This window comes from Dermacentor albipictus, chromosome 1, assembly GCF_038994185.2.
Source record: "Dermacentor albipictus isolate Rhodes 1998 colony chromosome 1, USDA_Dalb.pri_finalv2, whole genome shotgun sequence".
Classification (NCBI taxonomy): domain Eukaryota; kingdom Metazoa; phylum Arthropoda; class Arachnida; order Ixodida; family Ixodidae; genus Dermacentor; species Dermacentor albipictus.
This window is the reverse complement of record NC_091821.1, coordinates 180,082,078-180,102,667: the sequence shown is the minus strand read 5'-3', so window position 1 is coordinate 180,102,667 and position 20,590 is coordinate 180,082,078. Positions and strand designations below refer to the sequence as shown.

Below are 20,590 nucleotides of genomic sequence, written 5' to 3'. Positions count from 1 at the left end.
TTGGTTTGGAAAACTCTCTCTTCACGCAGGAAAATCCTAAGATTGAAATTCCTTAACAATATATACAAAACTAAAACTGGTGTTGACAAAACACTGTTCATTAAGGAGCTGCATTACATTTGATCTAGGACAGACCACACTAGCAAAATTAAAGCTTACCAGTACCGTACCAATTTCTTTCTAAAACGATTAGCGATTGGAATGAGGTGCCTAATAAAGTAATGGCAGCATCTAGTATTGAAAATGCTATTGAGAGCCATATTCTTTTAATGTTATTTTATTCATCTCTGAACATACACTACTGTGTGCACTGCTGTTCCATTTTTGTTGCTCTGGAAATTATTGTACTGTTTGTTAGTTTGTCTTCCGCTATTGCGCATTTCTGTGCTTAGCCGATGTTGCATTTACTGATGTATTCTTTTGATGTTGAACATTTTTCCATTATGACCACCTGTATTTTAACCCCCCTACAATAATATGTCGTACAAGCGATGTAGGTGTACTACATAAATAAATAAATAAATAAATAAATAAATGTCAACTACAATATCGGCTATCCCCGTTTACTCACTGATCCACACCGCTCTCTTCCTGTCTCTTAACGTTACCCCTAACATTTTTAATTCCTTCGGTCTTTGCACGTGTCGATGCACAAGCAAACAAACTTCCCCATTTTACCCGTCTGCTTGCCCATCCATTCATCCAATCCAAATAGCAAGCAGGAGGCTAAATAAAGTAGAGTATTGACCTAGCGAATACTGTGAAAATCTGCATGGTGGAAGTGGATTGTTTAACCCTTTATTGGCAAGTGTTGTCGCAGGCAACATACCCAATAAATGTTTTTTTCTTGCTAAATGTCTTTGGCCAACACTGAATCACAGGCAGCAAGCGTTGTTTGTTAGTTTAAAGCAGGAACACAGGAAAAGGAAGAAATTTGGCACATGACTCACTTTGTCTTGAAAGTATGGCCAGAGGAGGCAGATCGATGCAAGATGTCAAGCTGCAGTGGTGTCACACACGTGATGTTAAGTAAATGAAATGTATGCCCATGGTTCACATATGACCAGAGCTGTCTGTGCAAATTCCAAATGAAACCACAGATGGCTTGGGGTGAAGCCCACTTCCACTTTTCTGTCTGGTGTTTCCTTCCTATTGCTGAACAAGTTTCCGCAAAATATTTTTTTCTTTTAATTTATTGTGCTTATTCTTGTTTTGTTTAAACATAGATAAAAAGTAAAATTTTTTCTCTTTTATTTATATGTGCTGTCATTAAAAGTTCTCCTTTCTTGCAACTAAAACTCAAAAATTAAATTCAGGGGTTTTACATGCCAAAACCACGATCTGATCATGAGGCACACTGTAGTGAGGGCTCTGGAAAACTTGACCACCTGGTGTTCTTTAGCATGCACCAAATGCACGGTACATGAGTGTTTTTGCAGCATTTAGCCCCTATCGAAATGTGGCTGCTGTGACTGGGATTTGATCCTGTGACCTTGTGCTTGGCAACAAAAGGCCAAAGCCACTAAGCAACCACGGCGGGTTTTTCTTGAAACTACCTCCATAGGCCCTGCAAATTTCCAAAGTACACATTAAGACATTGCAAGCAGGTCTTGTTAGATGCCTTGGAAAGTCGGGTTGACACAGGGAGGCAGTATGCTGATGCCTAAGAATGATGTAGTACAGCAACAGGTAGAGCTGGTAACATTGAAAAACCAATTCCCTCCTTCCCCTCTCCCTCTCTCTCTCTCTCGCACTCACACACACACACACATACATACACATATAAACAAAGGGGGGGATAAATGTGACTCACCCACATGTCATTTGAATTCAGGATGCACATTGTTGCAGATTTTATGCTTTTGAGAGTGTATGTGAGTTGAATCACAACCTTGACAAGGAGTATCCTGGAGCCTGAGAGAATTTCACAAAATAGGTTTATTCAGAAGATTGTTGCTGTCAACTGTGCATTATAACATAATCTCTAACATTAGTAAAGAATTAATTAGTGAATGCTAACTTATTCATCATCTGAGGGTTGCAGCCATATTACCAGGGGTGCGATCGAATATCGTTGTTCAGCGTGTTCCTTCGGTTACCGGCGCACGCGATTGGCCTACTCCACACTGACGTCGCCAGCCGCAGGGCGCAGCCCCATTTTTGGTGACGTCAAAGTGACGACACGCTCCTGTCAATCATCGTGCAACCAAGCATGTTGTTTGCTAGGCGCCGAACCTAACGGGAGTTGGAAAGTTTGGAGCGATCATACGCTCGTTACGAGACCGGCTTCGCACGGTGCATCTGGCGGATTGGATCCAATTGGCGGTTGCGGTTGGGAATGGCACGTTTGTATCCAATCCATAGTTTAATTCGAGAAAATGGTGCTTGCATTGGGAACTTTGGTTGTTGCGCTGGCATTGCTCGAGGAGGAAGGAAAGTGGGTGGAGGTGCGAAATGCGTTTGAAGAAATGGCAAAAAGCAAATTCTGACGCTGCTCTCGTTTCTCAAAATAAATAGTGCGTTGGTTGTACAACGAAATCGATCCCCTCATCGGGTGCCAGCGAGCCACTGGAATGTAATTGCTCCCTCTTGAAAAGTGCGCCGCTGTTCCCGCTGTGCGCAACACCACCTAGGGATGACGCAGAGAAACGAATAGTTATAAATTGTAGTAGTCACACGTACTACTATTTGAAAACGTGTTTAAGCTTGAGAAGGAAAAAATACATTTTTTTAGATAAAGATTTCATTCATTGTAAGACAGGGAAGACAAGAAACATTTCGTTTTGTAGTATACTGACTGCAAGCAGACAACAAACTAGAGAAGTAAACTTCTGGAGAGTTCACCGCTTGCCAATTGGCTGCTCTCTCCACCCTGTTCTCACAAATTTTGCATACTGCCACTTTGTGACGTTGCAGCAACTCGACAGAACGCGTATCGAACAAAGATCTCCGATCGCGCCCCAGGTTGTGTTTGCCTGGCCATGTTATTCTGCTGTGTTACTCCACTACCTGTGATGAGCTTTCTTAATTTGTTCATAGTAACAGAAGCATACTGGGTATGCTAAAGCCTAGCTTTGAGCTAAGGTGTGGATGGGGCATTCTCTCTCTCTCTCTCTCTCTATTTATCTATCCATCCATCCATCCATCCATCCATCCATCCATCCATCCATCCATCCATCCATCCATCCATCCATCTATCCGTCCGTCCGTCCATCCATCCATCCGTCCGTCCGTCCGTCCATCATGCTCATGAGCTATATGTCAGAATGCAGTCTAGGTTATGTATGCATTCAATCATGAATATGTAATATGCATTAATTACATTGAATAATATGTTTAGTGTTTTACCTGGTTGCATCCTTTTGCACGATTGGGAGCGTTTTTGCTAGTGCACGTTTATCAGCTGTGCAAGAGTGCTTCTTTTTTGCATGCAGGAAACAAAGAGTAGCTCAAAATCAATGCTGGGAGCTGTGGTGAGCCGGCCCTGCTGGGTAAGAGTGGGCACATTTCTACCCATTTTGCTTTTTTCTGCACCAGAACACTTTCAATTCTGTTTGTTTTCTTGAGAAAAGCTAAGCCTGCTCATACATAATATCTTGTAGCACTTTATTTTACCAGTGTGCTGCCTTCTACATGACAGGTACTTAGGCTGTAAAATCATGTGTGTCCATTGGTATGGTTTAGCAGTGGGGTCACATCTGCTCTGTCGCCAATTATGTGGAAATTGTGGCATCTGTATGCATGGGTCAGGAGCAGCCTCCGTGCATTGAGTCAGACATTAATTGATGAGGTATATGCCTCAGAAAACATTATTTTATCACAACATAATTATATAAAATATAGAACATTATGTAGCGAAGTAGATAGTAGTGCAAAATTGCATGCATCCATAGTACTAGTTCATCTTGTTCATCAGTTAAGTAGCAGGTTGCATTTCATCTCCTGTAAAGCCTCTCTTTCTCTCAAATTTCATAGAAACATGGAACATTACTTTATTCATTGTGAAGCTGCATTACAGCTTCATAATGAATAAACACATCATAAGTTATTAAGTACAATTGCTCATAACAAGATTTGTGTTTTAACTTTGTGCCAAGAATAATTATGTAAAAAGAAAGAGAACCAATGATAAAAGAAATATGGTTTAAGATAAGTGCCACTCACGTTACAATTGATTATTGAATATGACAAATTAACTGGTTGGCCATGCTTTATTTCTCTGAATGTCTTATGATGGAATAAAAATGCTAAATCTGTTGTGGCTATACCGAAGCTGTTTGCTAAGTGCAGAACACTAATGCAGAAGTTCTGGTTTATTGTTTATCCTCAAGACAGGTATTGATGGTGTGCCAAGTTCCCAGCATCAATAAATGAAATCAACATTGTCTTTGTTTTGGATGGTTGTTGCTTTACTTTTTTTTTAGAGGGCGGTGAACTGTAACTTCACCATTAGGTGCTTTGTCACTTTGCTTGAGGGTCATACTGGTTGCACCAAGTTTCATCTCCCACAGTGATGCTTAACACAAATGTGGGGTCACTTGTGGCCCTTTCCAAATGTTCAGTAGCAATTGTCCATCTGGTTTCTCTCTGTTTGTCTGTTAGTGTGCAAGGGACACTTTCTTCATACAGTTTTCATACTTAAATCATTGTGTAAGATCATGTGACGCACATTTCTGTTCAATTTCAGATCTTTTGGTATTATGCACACAGTAACACGGCAATTTTTATGCAGTAACTGTCTACACATTCTACATATATAGGGTTACGTGACACTGATGGGTGACAGACTCTAGGATCGTCTTGCACTGAATCCCAGTGCAGAAGTAACATTAACTCTCTGGTCAGAATTTGTGTCAATCAAGTCACTCGTGCAAAGTCCAACTATATACGCTAACAAGCCAAACAGTGGGTTACTAAACACAAATCTGTGGCCTAGTGAGTTTGCATGAGAACCCTTTCAAGGCTATGTCTACTCTGAGCACATACAAATTAACTCGGTAACACCCAGTTTTTGAGTTTGGATACCATAGAAAAAGAAATAAAAAATCCATTGTGTAACTTTTCTGACAGACAATATATCTTGGCAGTTTTACTTCTTTTTTTTTGCATTTTGTGTAGGAACCTGGTGTAGCCCCTGAGAATAAGGATGCATTTGACTGGACAAAGGAAGGCTGCCTTGAGAGGCTTACAGAGTGCCTAAACAACAGCACATCAGTACATGAGCGTGATGCGCAGGTGAGAGATGATGTAAAAATATGCATTTTGCAGATGTTGTGGGCACTATCTATGTGCAGTTGGCAATGAATGAAGCAAAATACTGTAAGTGTGCTGCCTTAAGGGGGACATTAGTCTTGGAAACAAAAAAAAATATTTAAAATATGTATTTTTCATTTCTATTATTTTTTATGTACATATCATGGTGCACCAGCTGGCAATAAACTAACTCAAAACAACATGTCGTTGAGAGAAAGAAACACCATGCTTATACTTTGAAATGCTCTGTTACCCTTTGCCATTCCAAAACCACTTATCAGAGCCTCGCCTTAATGGTCTCTTTTGAAAGAGGATCTTTTCTGCTTGCTTTCCTGTCCAAAATGACCCTTCAGTGCTGCTTCAGAAGAAAGCTACCTGGCTTTGTTGCTTGAAATGTATATTTTTTCACTCTTATTAGTTCATTGTATTCTTCTGAAAAAAAAATATTTTGACAAATTGCAAATTTTTTTCTCTCTGCTACTCATTCAATTCTCCTAATTTTTTATTGCCAGAATGTCTTAGAGTGCAGAACTCTATGATATAGTGTTTTAGTACATGGCAACGTTTGAAATCTTGTAGAAATTATCAACAAAATTTCATACCTGCAATGTTGTAACTTTAGAATGTCATAATTTCATCTAAAATATGGGTACAAACATTAAAATACTTAGTTGCACTTTTTGGATATTAAAAAACATACCTGCTTCATTTTAGCTCTCTTGTTAGAGTACATTTTTTGCAACTTGCCTACCAAATTTATAACAAAAATGTTTAAACACTTTTCATAGAATTAACTTAAAAATGCCATGCACATATTTGCAATCAGCACACAAGATTGAATATTTGCTAAAGAGTTCAGGTGTCTAGAGCCGATAACAAAAGTGTTTTTCCTGAAACCCATGTTCCTCCTTAAATAAATTAATTCTGCACTCTGTTATGGCATACGTGGATGATTTATGCTTAATCAGTGTGGCATATGCTACTTGCATATTTTTCTTCGACTATGGTGCAGGTACCACCTGTAGAAATTGAAATGCAAACAGGAACAAGTGCCTGTCACACATAATTACATGGATGTGCAATCTGTAATTGCTCCATAGCCAGTTTATAAGGATGGAGTGTATGGCTTGGGAGTCACAACTAAGTCGCCATTACAAATGTAGGTGACTCTGGAAATGAAACAGTGCATTGGAGTAGTTTTAGAGTTGCTCACATTTGAATTTATACTAATAGTACATTTAACCAAAGTGCAGAATATGATTAAGCCCGTGTACTTGCATTGTTATGTTTCATTATTATTGGCTATGCTTGTACTTGTTTGTGCTTTTCTTTTACTGGAGTTGGCTGGTGAACATAGAATCTTTGACTAACTGGTGTAAGTACTAGTGAGAAATTAAGCCTTCCTGGAATGTAAAACACACCAAGGCTTCAAAACTGCAGTTTAAATTTATTATTAGTAGCCTATTGGCGGTGCAGAGACACCTGCTTTTTCTTCTGTGGCAGCCACATCCAGAGACTTCAGGCTTCATTCAACTTATTTCAGTTCTACCAGTAGCTGCTTGCCACAGTGCAGCCTAAAAGTAGAACATGACACCATCAAGATCCTTTTGAAAAGGTGCATGTATTCGTTGTGCAGAGTGGCAACTTTTGCGTGAAATAATCTTTTTTTAAGATGGTATTGCAGCTTCCCTCTCCCATGCTTATATATTGCTTTTTGACTGCTGCAACTGATGCCTTCCGAAGAAAAATTCAGCAACTATCAATGAAATCCCCCTTGAAACAACTGTCAGTGAAATTAAGAACAATAACAATAGCCAGCATATCAAACGCTAAACTAGCTGATTTTATTTCATTTATGTTTGTGCAGTATACATTCAGAATAGGTAACAGGAAATATATTACTTTTTTTGTTATTGCTTAATTATGTTTCTCAGGTTCGTTTTTTTTTTTTCTGTAAAGTGTATAAGGCTGTGTAACACAGAAGCAAGGATGGCTTGTGCTACAGGGTTGTACACACTAGTTTATTAATGTTGAATGTTTTTCATATTTTTCATGGAGTAATGGGACCGCATCAGGACTCTGTAAGAAGCCCCTCACTAGGCCCAATTGCAATTTTTAGTTATAGAGTGGCAGTTCTAAAAAGCATTCTAGGGATCACTTTACCTAAATAAATTTCCAAATTGGTTTATTATTAGAGGCGATAGAAGAAAAAATTGAATTCCCTGTTACCATGCTGCTAGGAGGTGAATGTGACAGCCAACAGAGACTCTCTCTCTGCCTCAAGTAGTGTTCCAAGCGACATTCCTTCCCCGCCTTCTTCCATACTGGAGCTGAGGGACTGCGTCGGGTTCACATGATGAGGCCCGCCTCGTTTTTTTTTTTTTCTTCTTTCTTCCTTTTGTTGCTGCTCAGTGCATTTCTGGTGGTGGTGTTGCACATTCCACATTGGACGATTTAGTGAAGTAACATGCCATGGTGAGCGACGTCGCTAAGGCTGCATTTTATGACACGGCATTTGGGCGTCTTACCTCAACTTTCTGGCTGGGAGCAACGCTTTGAGGGGGAGAATGCCCGGCGTTCGGTTTGAAATCTCAGTTGTGTTCAGTGGCCTGCAGCGCTGTAATATTTTTCAGAATGATTGTAAGCACGTGAAGTATTGTGCTTGTCTGTGTAAAATGGCCGAACCTAGTGAGGGGCCCTTTAGGGCATCTTATACCTATATGTTTCGTACAAAGAGACTGTAGCTGAAAAGTTTGCAAGAGGTTTTTTAAAACTTTCTTTGCCTCTTCCCTCAACTTTTCCACTGCTGCTGCTGCTGCTGCTTCTGATGTTGCTGTTGCTGTCTTGCACGCCGCGTTGGGGGCTGGTTGAGAATGTGTATAATGCACATGGTAGGGACACAGGAGAGGCGTCTGTGAGCCCTCTATAGCAAGAACTTCATGGGAATCACCACAGTGCCCTCTGGAGCTCTCTGGTCATTGTCACAACGCCCTCCTGAACTCCCTGGCCATCGACACAATGCCCTCTGGATGGCCATAATTACATGTTAGTCCCTCGGAGAAGCATTGCAGAAGCTGTAGGGCTTACTTATGTACTGACGTGCAACAGCCCAGAGGGAAGATATGTATGGTAGGAATAGGAGACAGAGAATGCGTAAAGCCAACACCCTGACGAAACAGGTGAATAATAGCCACTCTTCGCTTGTGGCAGCTTGCATGCATGGTATGATCATGGAAGAAGGGAAAGGTGCCATCAGAAGATAGGGGCTCTTTAATAAAAGAAATGCTGCTACTAGACATGGCAACAGTTACGGACAAACTTTAAAAATTTTAATTCAAGGTATGATACAGCACGTTCCTGCTATTTCTGAAAAATAAGCACCATACCAGTTTGTACATGCGGACAACAGATGCAGGGTGTGCTGACCCAAAGCTACACTAAGGTACCGCAGCGTCAAGACAACACAAGCAGCTGTCTAGCAATTCAAAACTTCAGCCACAGTGCGATGCGCCCGTGTAAGGAAATGACAGTGCTAACTTTCTCGCAGCCTACGAACAATAGTGCACGACAACACCTCGAGCAAACACATCTCACTGTGTTTTGTGTGCTACGTAGACAAACACTAGTAGTGCACATAAGGTAACATTTAACATCGCATCATCACTGTCGCCGGCCATCAACATCACCGCTACATATTGTCAATGAATGCAAACAGCACAGATAGCTTTGCTTACATCGATTCCTACAGTGCATGGAATATGCATAATTTTTTATAGTTTACTTGCTTGAGATACTCTTTGTACAGGCTATCCGAAGTATTAATGTTCTGTGGAATGACATTGTTTCTCTAATACTTAATACTTTTACTGAAGCAGTGTAGTCACAAAGTTCTGTGGTCTCTTATTTCTCATTGTGCTACTTTTTTTTTTATGCACTCCTTACAAAACTGTTTTGGTTAATACGTTTTTGTCAACTCCCCCTGCTGTAAATCTTTTTTGTCCATGCAGGAAATGAACTAACACTGATGTAGAATTGTAGCTTGCATAGCAACTATAGCTCTTTTGACATGGCTTTTTTAGGAGCTGAACTTTCAAAATTTTGTGTATAGTGCTGTGTGTACACATTGCCAGCCTCACTCCCATCTCCCTTCCACCCCTCCGACGTCAGTGCAGTCAACTTGTGTATTGAAGGGGTGGAGGAAAGATGGGAGAGAGGGCATGTGAGGTCAACGTAGGTCGGGAGATGTCATGGAAGCCTGCCATGGTGTATGGCGCTTGGATGAGTGCGTCAGCTCGTGTTTTTTTTTTTCCTTCTTCTTCTTTTGTTTTCCTGGATTTTGCGTTCCTTTTCTTTTCAGTATAGACACCCAGTAGCCAGATTTAATTGTTATAGCTAGTAATATGGCATGGGAATATCGTAGCCAGTGGTTTGTAGTAAGTGGTTTCGACTCTACTTCTTTCTGTCTAATTAAAATGTTTGTATGTTTGTCAATTCTGCTTTTTTTCGTGCAACTTGGTTATAACAATGGGATTTTCTTGGGCACTTGAATATTGTTATAAGTGGGTTTGACTATGTAGTACATTATGTAGTAGGCAACTGGGGTTGGTGAATTTGTAAACAACATTTAGTGCAATTTAAGGCGCATTTGCAGGGTATGTGCATGCTACACTGGGCATGTGACCGTGGCCATCTGGAGATAGTTGAGTTGCTTTTGGACAGAGGTGCTGATCCTGAAGCCAAGGCAAGTTGCTGCTCCTTCTTTTTTTCTTGTGGTTTTCAGGTGATTGAGCTACTTACACAAACTGAATTAGTTAAACAGTTGCAGTGCAATTAACACATAACAACTGGAACTCAACACAGACTGCAGTCTGTTCAGTGATTTTTGTTGTCCTACATTTTCACATTGTAGTCATCACTTATGCCACACCACAAGTCCAAGTATATAGTCATGTGTACTGGTTAATTACAGGTCCATACAAATTACATGTTCATACAAAATAAATAGTCATACCTTGACATATAATGAACACAGCTCTAATGGAGTAAATCTAAAATGTTTCTCGCCAATATCAGCATGTAATGAATATATAATTATACTAAAGATTATTGGATAGAAAAAAAATGTATTTTCATGTTGGATGTGACTGTTATAAAAACATTAAACTGTGTACCACTTTCTCTAAAAGCTTGCACAGACTTTCCCATGACTGTAGAATGTGTGGTGAGCCAGTGCTAATACCTCTAACCATGACATATAACAAAACGAAACTGGAGTGATTGCAGCTTATATGTTGGTTCAATAATACTATGTTCAATAATTCTAGAATACTATGTTCAAGCAGAAGCTACTCACTGTAAAACTCCACAATAGCTGGTGATGTTGGCAGAAATGAAACACAGAATATTGTGAATGGGAGTGTAGAGTCACTGGATAGCAAATATTTAGGATGAAGTAAATAGTGTTATGGGAACTTATGGCTCCACCATGTATATTAATTCTTTGAGGACTTGCAGGGTGTAGGCAGCTAGGCCAGGTGATGAGAGTAGAGCATAGATGAGCGGACAAATCACAATTTTTATTGCTTCACAATTGTAACTTTGTTATTATGGCATTGTTTTGCAATATAAAAGAAAACTGTGGTGAAAGGGAATATTTCTTAAGTGCCTTCAAACTTAGTCAAATGAAATTTTCAAGTAAATGTAGTTAAAGGACACTAAAGGGGATCTTATAGTTGATTTATTTGCTTCTGAAATGTTGAATTCAGGTTTCCCGCCCCCGTTTTATGGGCTGTCTATGCTAAGCACATTTATCAAAAAGTGTGAGTTGAAAAAGTCTGTTTGTCCTTCACTCCTAATGATGTAATAATGTAAGCCAATCATGAGTTAAGTGCTACTGATTATTAAAGTGCTATAGAAGTTATATAATTACTTATCCACAATGCAGACATTGGTGCACATACAAGTCCATGTCAGAAAAAGCATCAACCTGCGGGTAGTGAAGTATGTGCGCCTGCCAAGAATAAGAGATCCATAGCAAAAGACCATGTTCATGTCAGAAACAGGTGGCTATGCTCCTCCCTGAAACAGCTCTGTGGGCATAAAGCTCAAATCAAGACTGTGATAGTGCTGCGTTCTCTGGAAGGTATGCACCAAATACACAACTGCAAAGCACGGTGAAGAATTAGAGATGAGGAGAAGTCCGAGGACCATGGCAACAAGTGGGATAATATAACATGACTCGAGCTTTGTTGTGACCACTACCAGCTAGCAGAAATGACGACACATCATCTACAAAAATGAAGGTGTATTTTTCGCAGCATGCACATCAATTGACCTTCTACCTGATAATTCACGGTTTAATTTGAGAGTATCGCCTCTAAAAACAGTGAATAAACGGCCACTTCATGTTCTGCTTGTGATACACCGAGCATATTCAAGTATCATTTTAACCGGCTAGAATATTATATTTACTGTATTACTAGAAAAATAAATTTTTTTTACCGTGAGAAATATAATGCAGATAACCCATTCTTTAGTGAACAATTATTGAGATATTCTGTAATGAAGATGGGATTGCAAGAGACCCATTTACTTGCAGTAACTAATGACATGCCCTTCTGTAGGTATCTTAAACATCATTGACATTAAGATGCTGAGTAAGCCTAGTGACAGCTTACTTACACAGACTCTGCTGTTTTTGCACTCAGCGGCTTCCCTAAGAAGTTAAGTCAACAAGAATGGCGATAAACATTCACACAGGCCTGTAGCTTCTTGATGGAATCCCTGTGGTTTGGCATAGTCAAGCTTTGCGCAGCTGCTAAAGCACAGCTGTAACTCTGAAAGGCAAGACAATTCTTTGCCTCATTAGCTGGCTGGGACAGTTGACCTTATGGGGAGGGATGAATGTTATGGGCCAGAAGAGAAAGATGGCATACTATCTAAATAAAAGGCTAAGAAGATGCATTGTGTGCAGAAGATCAAGGAACATAGTGGATGTATAATGCAAGTTTCTTTCTTTTTTTTTTTCTTTTTTTCAAGGTCCGATCGGTCGCGAAATAGAAGCCACAATAAAAATCCAATGACGCTGTACGTACATGTGTTGCGCAGTGTCTCTAGTATGCCCATCAATCGCGTGAAGTCGCAATTGTCAATTCTAACGCGCAGTGAGCATGTAAACATGCCTCAAACAATTCTATTGCTGTCATTCGATTTCTGCATGCTGAGGGGTACAATGCGGCTTAAATTTATTGACAAATGGGTAATGTGTACGGTACAACGTTCGTGAGTGATGGCAAAGTGCGGCAGTGGTGCAGGAACTTTGAAGCAGGGTGCACAAACGTTCATGATGCAGGCGGGCAGGGAAGGAAGCAAGTGTCAACCAATGATCTTGTTCGGTGAATGGATCAGACGACTTGAGAAAATTGGCGGTTCATAATTTCTGTGTTGAGCGATTCGTTTCCCGAAATTTAACAGTCAGCTCTCTATACCATCGTGAGTGAGAGGTTCCAGTACCTCAAACCCTGTGCGAGATGGGTTCCCAAGCTGCTGACCGACCATCACAAAACACAGCGAATGGGTGCAGCCTTAACGTTTCTCCAGCACTATCATGATGGAGAAGATTTTTTGAAGAAAATCGTCATAGGGAACGAGACATGGGTCCGTTTCAAAACTGAAAAAACAAAAGAGCAATCCAAACAGTGGATGCATTCTGATTCCCTGAAAGCAAAGAAGTTCAAGCGAACCTTCTCCTGCAGAAAGTGTATGGCTACTGTGTTCTGGGACAGCAATGGTGTTCTCTTGGTGGAATTCATGGAGTGTGGCGCGACCATCACTGCAGCCTCGTACAGCGTGACTCTTGAACGTCTTTGAAAGGCAATTCAGAAAAAGCGAAGAGGAGTGTTGTCATCAATCAGGCATTGTCTTTCTTTATGACAATGCACGGCCACACAGTGCAGCTCCAACAAAGAAGCTCCTGCAGCGTTTTCGATGGGAAGTATTTGATCACCCATCCAGACTCTGCTCCCTCTGATTACCATCTCTTTGCTCACATGAAAGGCTGGCTAGGAGGACAGGAGTTTGACTCAGACAATGAGCTGCAGACCAGCATACAGAATTGGCTGAAAGCACAGCCGACTGCCTTCTATGACGAGGGTATAGGAAAGTTGGTACCATGCATTCGGAGTAGTGACTATGTAGAGAAGTAGCTGGAAAGTGTGTCTAAATGTTCCTAATAAGACAGTTGATTTTCACTGTGGTTTTCATTTTGCGGCCGATCGGACCTTGAAAAAGAATATAGCCCTCGTAGCTTTTGCCCCATTATGAAATGCATGCTAAAATGCCTATATATAAACTATTTTTCAGCCTCAAAGACACAAATATGGCATAAGCTCATTTTCTATTAACATAAGAACATGTTCACAATGCATTTTAATGCAATAAACAGGATGAGTAAGTATCAACCAACCAACCAGATACGTGTTGACTTGTTGCTCGCAGCAGTTCACACAAGCTCCAGTAAAGTTGCTAGCAATGCAGTAGAATGTTGTTAATTCAAACTCCAAGGGTGATTGAAAATTTATTCGAATAAATCAGAGTTTGTACTAAGGGAAGCCCCTTTAAACATAGTGCCTTATCAATTGCACGCTACAATGCATAAAACCAAAACAGTCACTGAACTTGCATTGAAAAGGTCTTCTTTTTCCTCCATCAGAGTGCAACGACATGTGCCAGAAAAAGCCTAGGTTTCGTGTAAAGTCCAAGTGCGATGAGATCACGCCTCGCATGTAGTTTGTCCTCCCATGTACCCAATGTTGGAGATGAATTGATCGAGAGTGCAGTAAGAGGTGGGTGTAGGCATAGGTGAGCAGAGTAATGTGATGGGGGGGTGCTCTGCTTGCTCCGGTTCCGGCTTCCCGCATCACATCATTTTTACGGCGTGCGAAATTACGGCAGCCAGTGACGCATCTTGATTCACCTTTGCCTCAGGTTTGTCTGTAAAGCGGCCCATGCTAGCAAGGAATTTCATTTCAAATAACCATTGCGCGATTTTTGGAGCTCAAATGCACGGGAGTTTTTCTCTATTCAAATACATAAGACTTTGCCGGGACCAACAGAGCAGTTCGAATTATCCGTCAGTCCGAGTGAAAAGGTTTATCAGGATTTCGCTGTATCTTCTTTTTCTGCATTATGTAAACGGAGCTCTGGACACTGGCAAATTGGTGCATTAGTGCCCTGTATGACATGGTCTACAACATACATTCAGAATTCAAATTCACTTTAGTGTCCTTTAAAATAACTCACTCTTTCAGTCAGTTTTCTTCATGCTGGGTTTGTGTGGTCTCTTGGAAGCATACAAAGTGTAGCAATTCACTATTGCACAAGATTTTAGTGCTTCATCGTTTCCAACTATCGTTCATTTTCAGGATGAAGAAGGCCAGACACCCTTGCATTATGGTAAGTAGGACCTAAAGCATTTATGCCACATGTACAAGTTTTTCTGGAAAGGTATCTAGTTATTTATTATGCACAACGATACAGATTTTCCATTCACAAATACATACATGCAAGACACAGAACTGCTCTTACTAGGCAACTGCTGAACGAATTTGAGTGAAATTTGTTACATTTAAAAGAATTACTGATGATTTTTTTTTATTTCACAGCTACCCTAGTGCACCAGAAACAGGTATCGCATTCCTGTAAACAGTAACTAGTAATGTTGAAAGCAGACAAAATGAACACGTTAATTTATATTTTACACTAAATTCTTACTCTATTCTTGTGAGCTATACAGAACTGCTTGTCACAAAATGTGGACGTGTATATAGACGTTATGTCAATAGTATTGATTTTGTCCACTTTAATTAGTATAAAAAATGCAGCTTAGAGAATTTCAATATCCGTTTTTCTGGCTGATTTAGTTGAAGCTTTAATTTCTTAAACTCTCATTTGTCTGTAAATTATTGTAATGAAAGCTACAGAAGAGCAACACCCTTCATGCCTACCTGCACTGCAGTGCTGAGCTGTTCCTACTCTCCTGTACTTGGATGTTCTTGAAGGAATCTGTGAATGGCAACAATGTGTGCAGGGCCTTCCGCTCTTAATGGTGGAAGTACCTCATTAGTAGAGGTGCATGAATATCAAATTTTTCTAATACAAATCGAACACGAATATAAGTATTGAATATTGAATAGTCAATGCAGATGCACATAGGCATGTATAAGTGGTACCACGCCTATTTTGACTTGTATAAGAAAGACAGCTAACTATCAGGGACAAACAATAAACACAAGATCCCTAATTGTTATTAAAAACACTGCATCAATAGCGGCTTAAAACTTTAGAGCCTGGTTACAAATAAGCTTTCCAAATATGTGTAGTAGTTGCCGAAAAAAAAATATTTAAATTGAGAAAAAGAAAAGAAAGCTGCTAAAGAACTTATTTGCTGTAAGCATGTATAAAAAGGCCCATTGCAAGGACATCACTGGTTGTAACGTAAAAGATTTAAAAAATTGAAAATGCCACATGGCTAGACTGCTGAAAACACTAACAGGTTGTCAGGCTGCATTGTAGGCTTCCGCCATGAAACCATACACAAAACTTGCATTATTAATTTTTAATGCGAGACAATTATATGCTCCATTATGCAAAAATGCATTGGCATTGGCGTGACTGAAAAATGGCACCAAAAATGGCCAACGGCGCAAAGAGTAAGAACACGTAAAAAAATGCTCGGATTGACGTCAAATTTCGCAGGGAGGTTCCTTAAAGTAAATTAATGGCTTTGAAAAGAAAATTTGGTACATTTCAGTCTGAGTGGGAATCGAACCCGGGCCTCCGGGGTGCGAGACAAGCATGCTTCCCCTTCCTCACAGCGGCTCCACAGTTCTGGCTGATTAAAGGTGTGCCTAGTGCATGCATTCATGAGCACGTTAATGAGCACATTCATGCAATGATCGCGTTCATGACGCTTCGAGGTCTGCAAACGGTATAATGCTTTCACATTCCTACACGTAAGCAGTCTTCAGTGTCTCTGCCAAATTTCTTTTGTGCATTCCCTCAACTTTAAGATGCAGTGCTTACTGCTGCTTAGTAATGCACAAAATTTTCTTTTTTAAATAAAGCATTACACTTTTAGCTACATATTTCTTGTATAATTTTTCTGCTCAAGTTATAACCCCTTAGCCATTTTGTTATATGAGTAAATTTTTTACCCTGAATGCTAATTTATAATAATATAATATATAATATATTAATATATAATATAAACAGCAGGTTGTTGAAATAGGAAAAGGATAGCTGACTCATAGAACAAATGAAAGTAAATTACTGAAGTTTAATGTATGCCATACAATAAGAGCGCCAGCTACCTGCTAGTAATCAACAAGACTTGTGGAACAAATATATAGTGATTTTTTATTTTTCTCACATCAGCTGCACATGCTAACAGTGTGTTATCTTACAAAGGGAGCTTTGGCAGTGTGTAGCACAACTCAAAGCAAGGCATTAGGCAGAGTGGCATTCCGATTGGTTTCATCGGCTATCATCAAAACCAGCTCGTCTATAAACATTCAATATATTCAACAATTCAGCAGGTGGGCTTACAGTAAACTTCCTACAGATTACAGCCAAAAAAGGAGACCGTGGAGGCTCCGGCAGAACGCTGTTCACGTCAATTTTAGTTCACTGTTGTGCACTTGCAATGTCATGCTCCGAGCTGTCCAGTTAGCCTTTCTTCGCCCGAGGAGCTGCTGATCTTTTGTATTTGGTGTCTGAAGCATCATTGTTGGAAAAAGACAACAACAAAGAAATGACTCTTTTTCTATCCTTTGGAAGACTGGCCAGTGATACATGCATTGCCTTCGCTGGATGCATCTTGAAAATGCCGGCTTCCGCATGAGAAACTCCCTTCAGTGGTAGCAGAAAAAAGAAATCACTGGCCATGTACTGCCATCTGGCAACCAAAACACCAATTAAGTGGCAAATAAGCTCCTCTTGTCCAGTCTAAATAAAGTTAAAGGGGTGCACAAATACCACAAGGAAGAGTTGCATTCATCCTAAACAAATTGGGGATGCATCGGGTTGGAGAAGCAGGGTTTGTCGGAAACAGTTAAGGAGTTAAGTTTGTGTGAGGTTATATTCCGAGCAACATAATATGCAGTAGTTTACATCTTTGTTCCACAACATATGTCCTATTAGCATAACGCGTTGGGCAATTTGGGGATCAATTGTGCCCAGTGCGGATGCAGTCCTGACTTCCACCAGGCGCATATTGCCCGCAGCTGCCACGATAGCCACCCTCGGGAAATCTACGAGGCATCTGTCAAGCATTCCACAGGGGCCTGCCCCTGTGTTAGTTCACCTTCAGTTGCATTAACAGACAAAGAGATTAACTATCTCTGCAGCTGAGCTATTTCACTGTTCTAGATAGGGTAGGACACATGCACGTTTCAACCCCCACCCCCAACCCCCTCTCTCTCTCTCCTTGAATGCGTACATATATTTGCTTGCAAAAATAAATGCTTTGTTGGCAGTCGGCACCTGACCTGTCCATCTTCCTTGTCTCATTTTTTATCGCACTGTTTCCCTGTAATGATACCAGAACAAAAACATTGCTTTGCTAAGTAACATCTATTCAGAAAGGCGACAATCATAATGTCCAAGCATATCTCATTTTTGTTTTTGTTTTTTTGGCCATGCCACAAAAGTACCAAACTACGTGGGTGACTGGTTTGGGCAATGTTTATAATATGTTTGTAGTGGAAAAGATGTCTTCAGCTATTTATGAACACTTTGTGCGCATGTTTCATGCAAAGGGGATGCTTTTGCAGCATCATCGTGTGGGCACTTGCAAGTGGCTGAACTGCTGCTCAAACGAGGTGCCCAAAGAGACACCAAAGACGTGGATGGCCAGACTCCTGCTCAAGTGGCACTCTCCCCAGAACTAGAGACCCTCCTCTCGCCTTCCTGACTCCTCTCCAGAACAGAGGCCTCCAACACGTTGTGATGTACCTACATAGTACTCTTCCCCCCCCCCCCAGTTTCAAACATATGCCAGCATATGTTATCTTGTAGGTAATAAGCAGTGTTGCTGCAAATTGATTTCAGGTTGTACCGCAGTAATGTACATAAAGTCATTTGGTTTCCTTACATGTACCGAGAGGCTCCTATATTAGGCACATTCTTTGCTGCCAATACCCAGTGATGACATCGCAGCTCAATACTCAAAGCAGAAGGCCATGAATGTAGAGCATATTGTGCTTACATTTAGCTGCCTTTTCATAACAGCAACATCAGAGAATAGTGTCATGTGCACACAGCACTGCTTCCGAGTGAATGCTTTCACTAACAGCAAGTATCATATTACAAAAAGCAATAGCTCTGTTTAAGTATTTTTGACACTTTAGTACCACTATATAAACATCCTCAGCAAATTCATGGTTAGAGTTCAGCTCAAGCAGACCAAGACAGAATTAGACTTTTGCCAAGAACTGCAATCATGCCAACACTTCTCATTTTGAGGTAATACCTGTTGTTTTAGGATGAAGTCATTTCAGGTGCACATTATTTTTTTACTGTGCTCCGTGAAATTTTGTTGTTGGCTGGTTACCACAAGTTTTCATGTCACAACGAAATAAAGAGGAGCTTTTTACTGGAGTGCCCCTGCCTGTCAGTTCTGTATGTGCCCAAGGGTAGCCTTTGGCATACTTATAATCCAGCCACACGTTATAGGCTGGCTTTTATTGTTTCAAGCAGCCATGACAGCATCAGAAATGGCACAATAATGACGAAGTACCATATTTGAGCGATTCTATCGTGCCCTCAGTTGTAACACAGTTATATTACTGCCCAAATGTATATTAAAAAAAAACTTGGTGCAGATTCTACCTGCACATCAAATAACGAATCTTGAGTCTATGCGTAACGTGTTAAAACAACTTTATGGAACATACAAAGACACACAGACTCGCACAGAGCTGTACCTTAGCAGCTAGTCGCAATCGGAGTCCGGCGACACCTCCTTGTTGCCGTCTACCAACCACAGATGTCTTCAGTTCCATCTAATGCATTAGAAATGCCACACGTACAGCAGACTGGAAAATGGTGACCCCAAACCAAGACATAAAAAACAATGTCCCAAAGCAACACTGAGCTACGAGATAAATCATACTGGGGGCCTGCAGGTTAATTTTGACCATCCGAGGTTCTTTAAGCACACACACACACACAAAAGTGCTCGTTTGTCTTCTCAGTTCAAAAGTGTTGTTTCTTTCCCAAGTATGTACCAATCGGCCAAAGTTAGCACTTTGTTAGAAAAACTAAACATGCTGTTTTAGAAAACAACAAAGCTACTTGAATAGCATTCAAGCCCTCTCACTTCCACCGTCCATCTCTGCAAATGATTGTTAGGATTTCCAGAATCTTGAGTACAGTAGAAGCAGTTTTGAGCTTATAAATAGGGCCCTTAGTATTTTGGCAAAACCATATATTTCTCAATTTTCCCCAGGTAGCTTTGCATTTTTTGGGTCAAGCCCTATTCACAAAAAGTAACATTTACCATAATGTAGTCACTGACAACACAACAAGAACAAGACTTACACCAACTGCTCAAATCTCTAAACCAGCATCGTGATGAGTGTTGTGCTCTGGTCACTCTCAGGTGCCCACAATGCTTCAGAGCAGTGCATTGTGGCTACCACACTTTGATTGCCTTGTCAGCATTATGCTGCAGCAAACTACTGACAGTTGTAATGATAACTGTTGAAGGCACTTGGGGCACGGCTACTTCAACTACTGAGCCTTGCTATGACAGCAGCAAAGGTCACTTTGCAGACGTTTTCTAAAAAAATATGCACAGGTTAAAAAAGTATCGTGATGCAGTGTTTACGACAAAATAAAGAGCAAGCTATAAAAATGAAACAATTTGACAAAGTCCTTTCCCACAAAAAATTTTCAGCTTACTCCAAATTTAACTGCATTTGTGGATGTAGTTCATTGTGAGTCACAGCAGTACTTGTAGAATCTGAGCTCCCTCTGAAAGTACTGCCCTGATGTTTTACAGGCATTCTTTCTTTTGGGGGGGGGACACAATATCACATATATGCAAACACAGCCATAAAGTTGTTTTGCCTTTCAAATGGCAACTCTTGCAATAACAGAAACGGAAGGGATTCAGACGATAACATGTACATTAGTAAATGTTTCTTAAAGATGGCTCTCATCTATGCTTTCCATTGGCAAATTGTTTTTAGATATCTCCACAATCACCAGCCAAAAAGACAGTGCCCAAATTTTATACCCTCCCCAGGAACACTGAATATTATAAAATCCGATAACA

At 40.4% G+C, this 20,590-nt stretch overlaps 1 protein-coding gene across 1 annotated transcript in view; it reads left to right on the top strand.

Moving 5' to 3' along the window:
* anox (acyl-CoA-binding domain-containing protein anorexia) overlaps positions 1–18,909 on the top strand; it is a 50,902-nt gene extending 31,993 nt beyond the window's left edge. The window contains exons 4-8 of the mRNA XM_065426428.2: positions 3,435–3,491; positions 5,119–5,235; positions 9,905–9,994; positions 14,676–14,706; positions 18,084–18,909. Of these exons, the coding sequence (XP_065282500.1) occupies positions 3,435–3,491; positions 5,119–5,235; positions 9,905–9,994; positions 14,676–14,706; positions 18,084–18,223 (435 nt within the window). The 3' untranslated portion in view covers positions 18,224–18,909. The remainder of the gene's footprint in view (positions 1–3,434; positions 3,492–5,118; positions 5,236–9,904; positions 9,995–14,675; positions 14,707–18,083) is intronic.
* Positions 18,910–20,590: the final 1,681 nt, after the last annotated feature.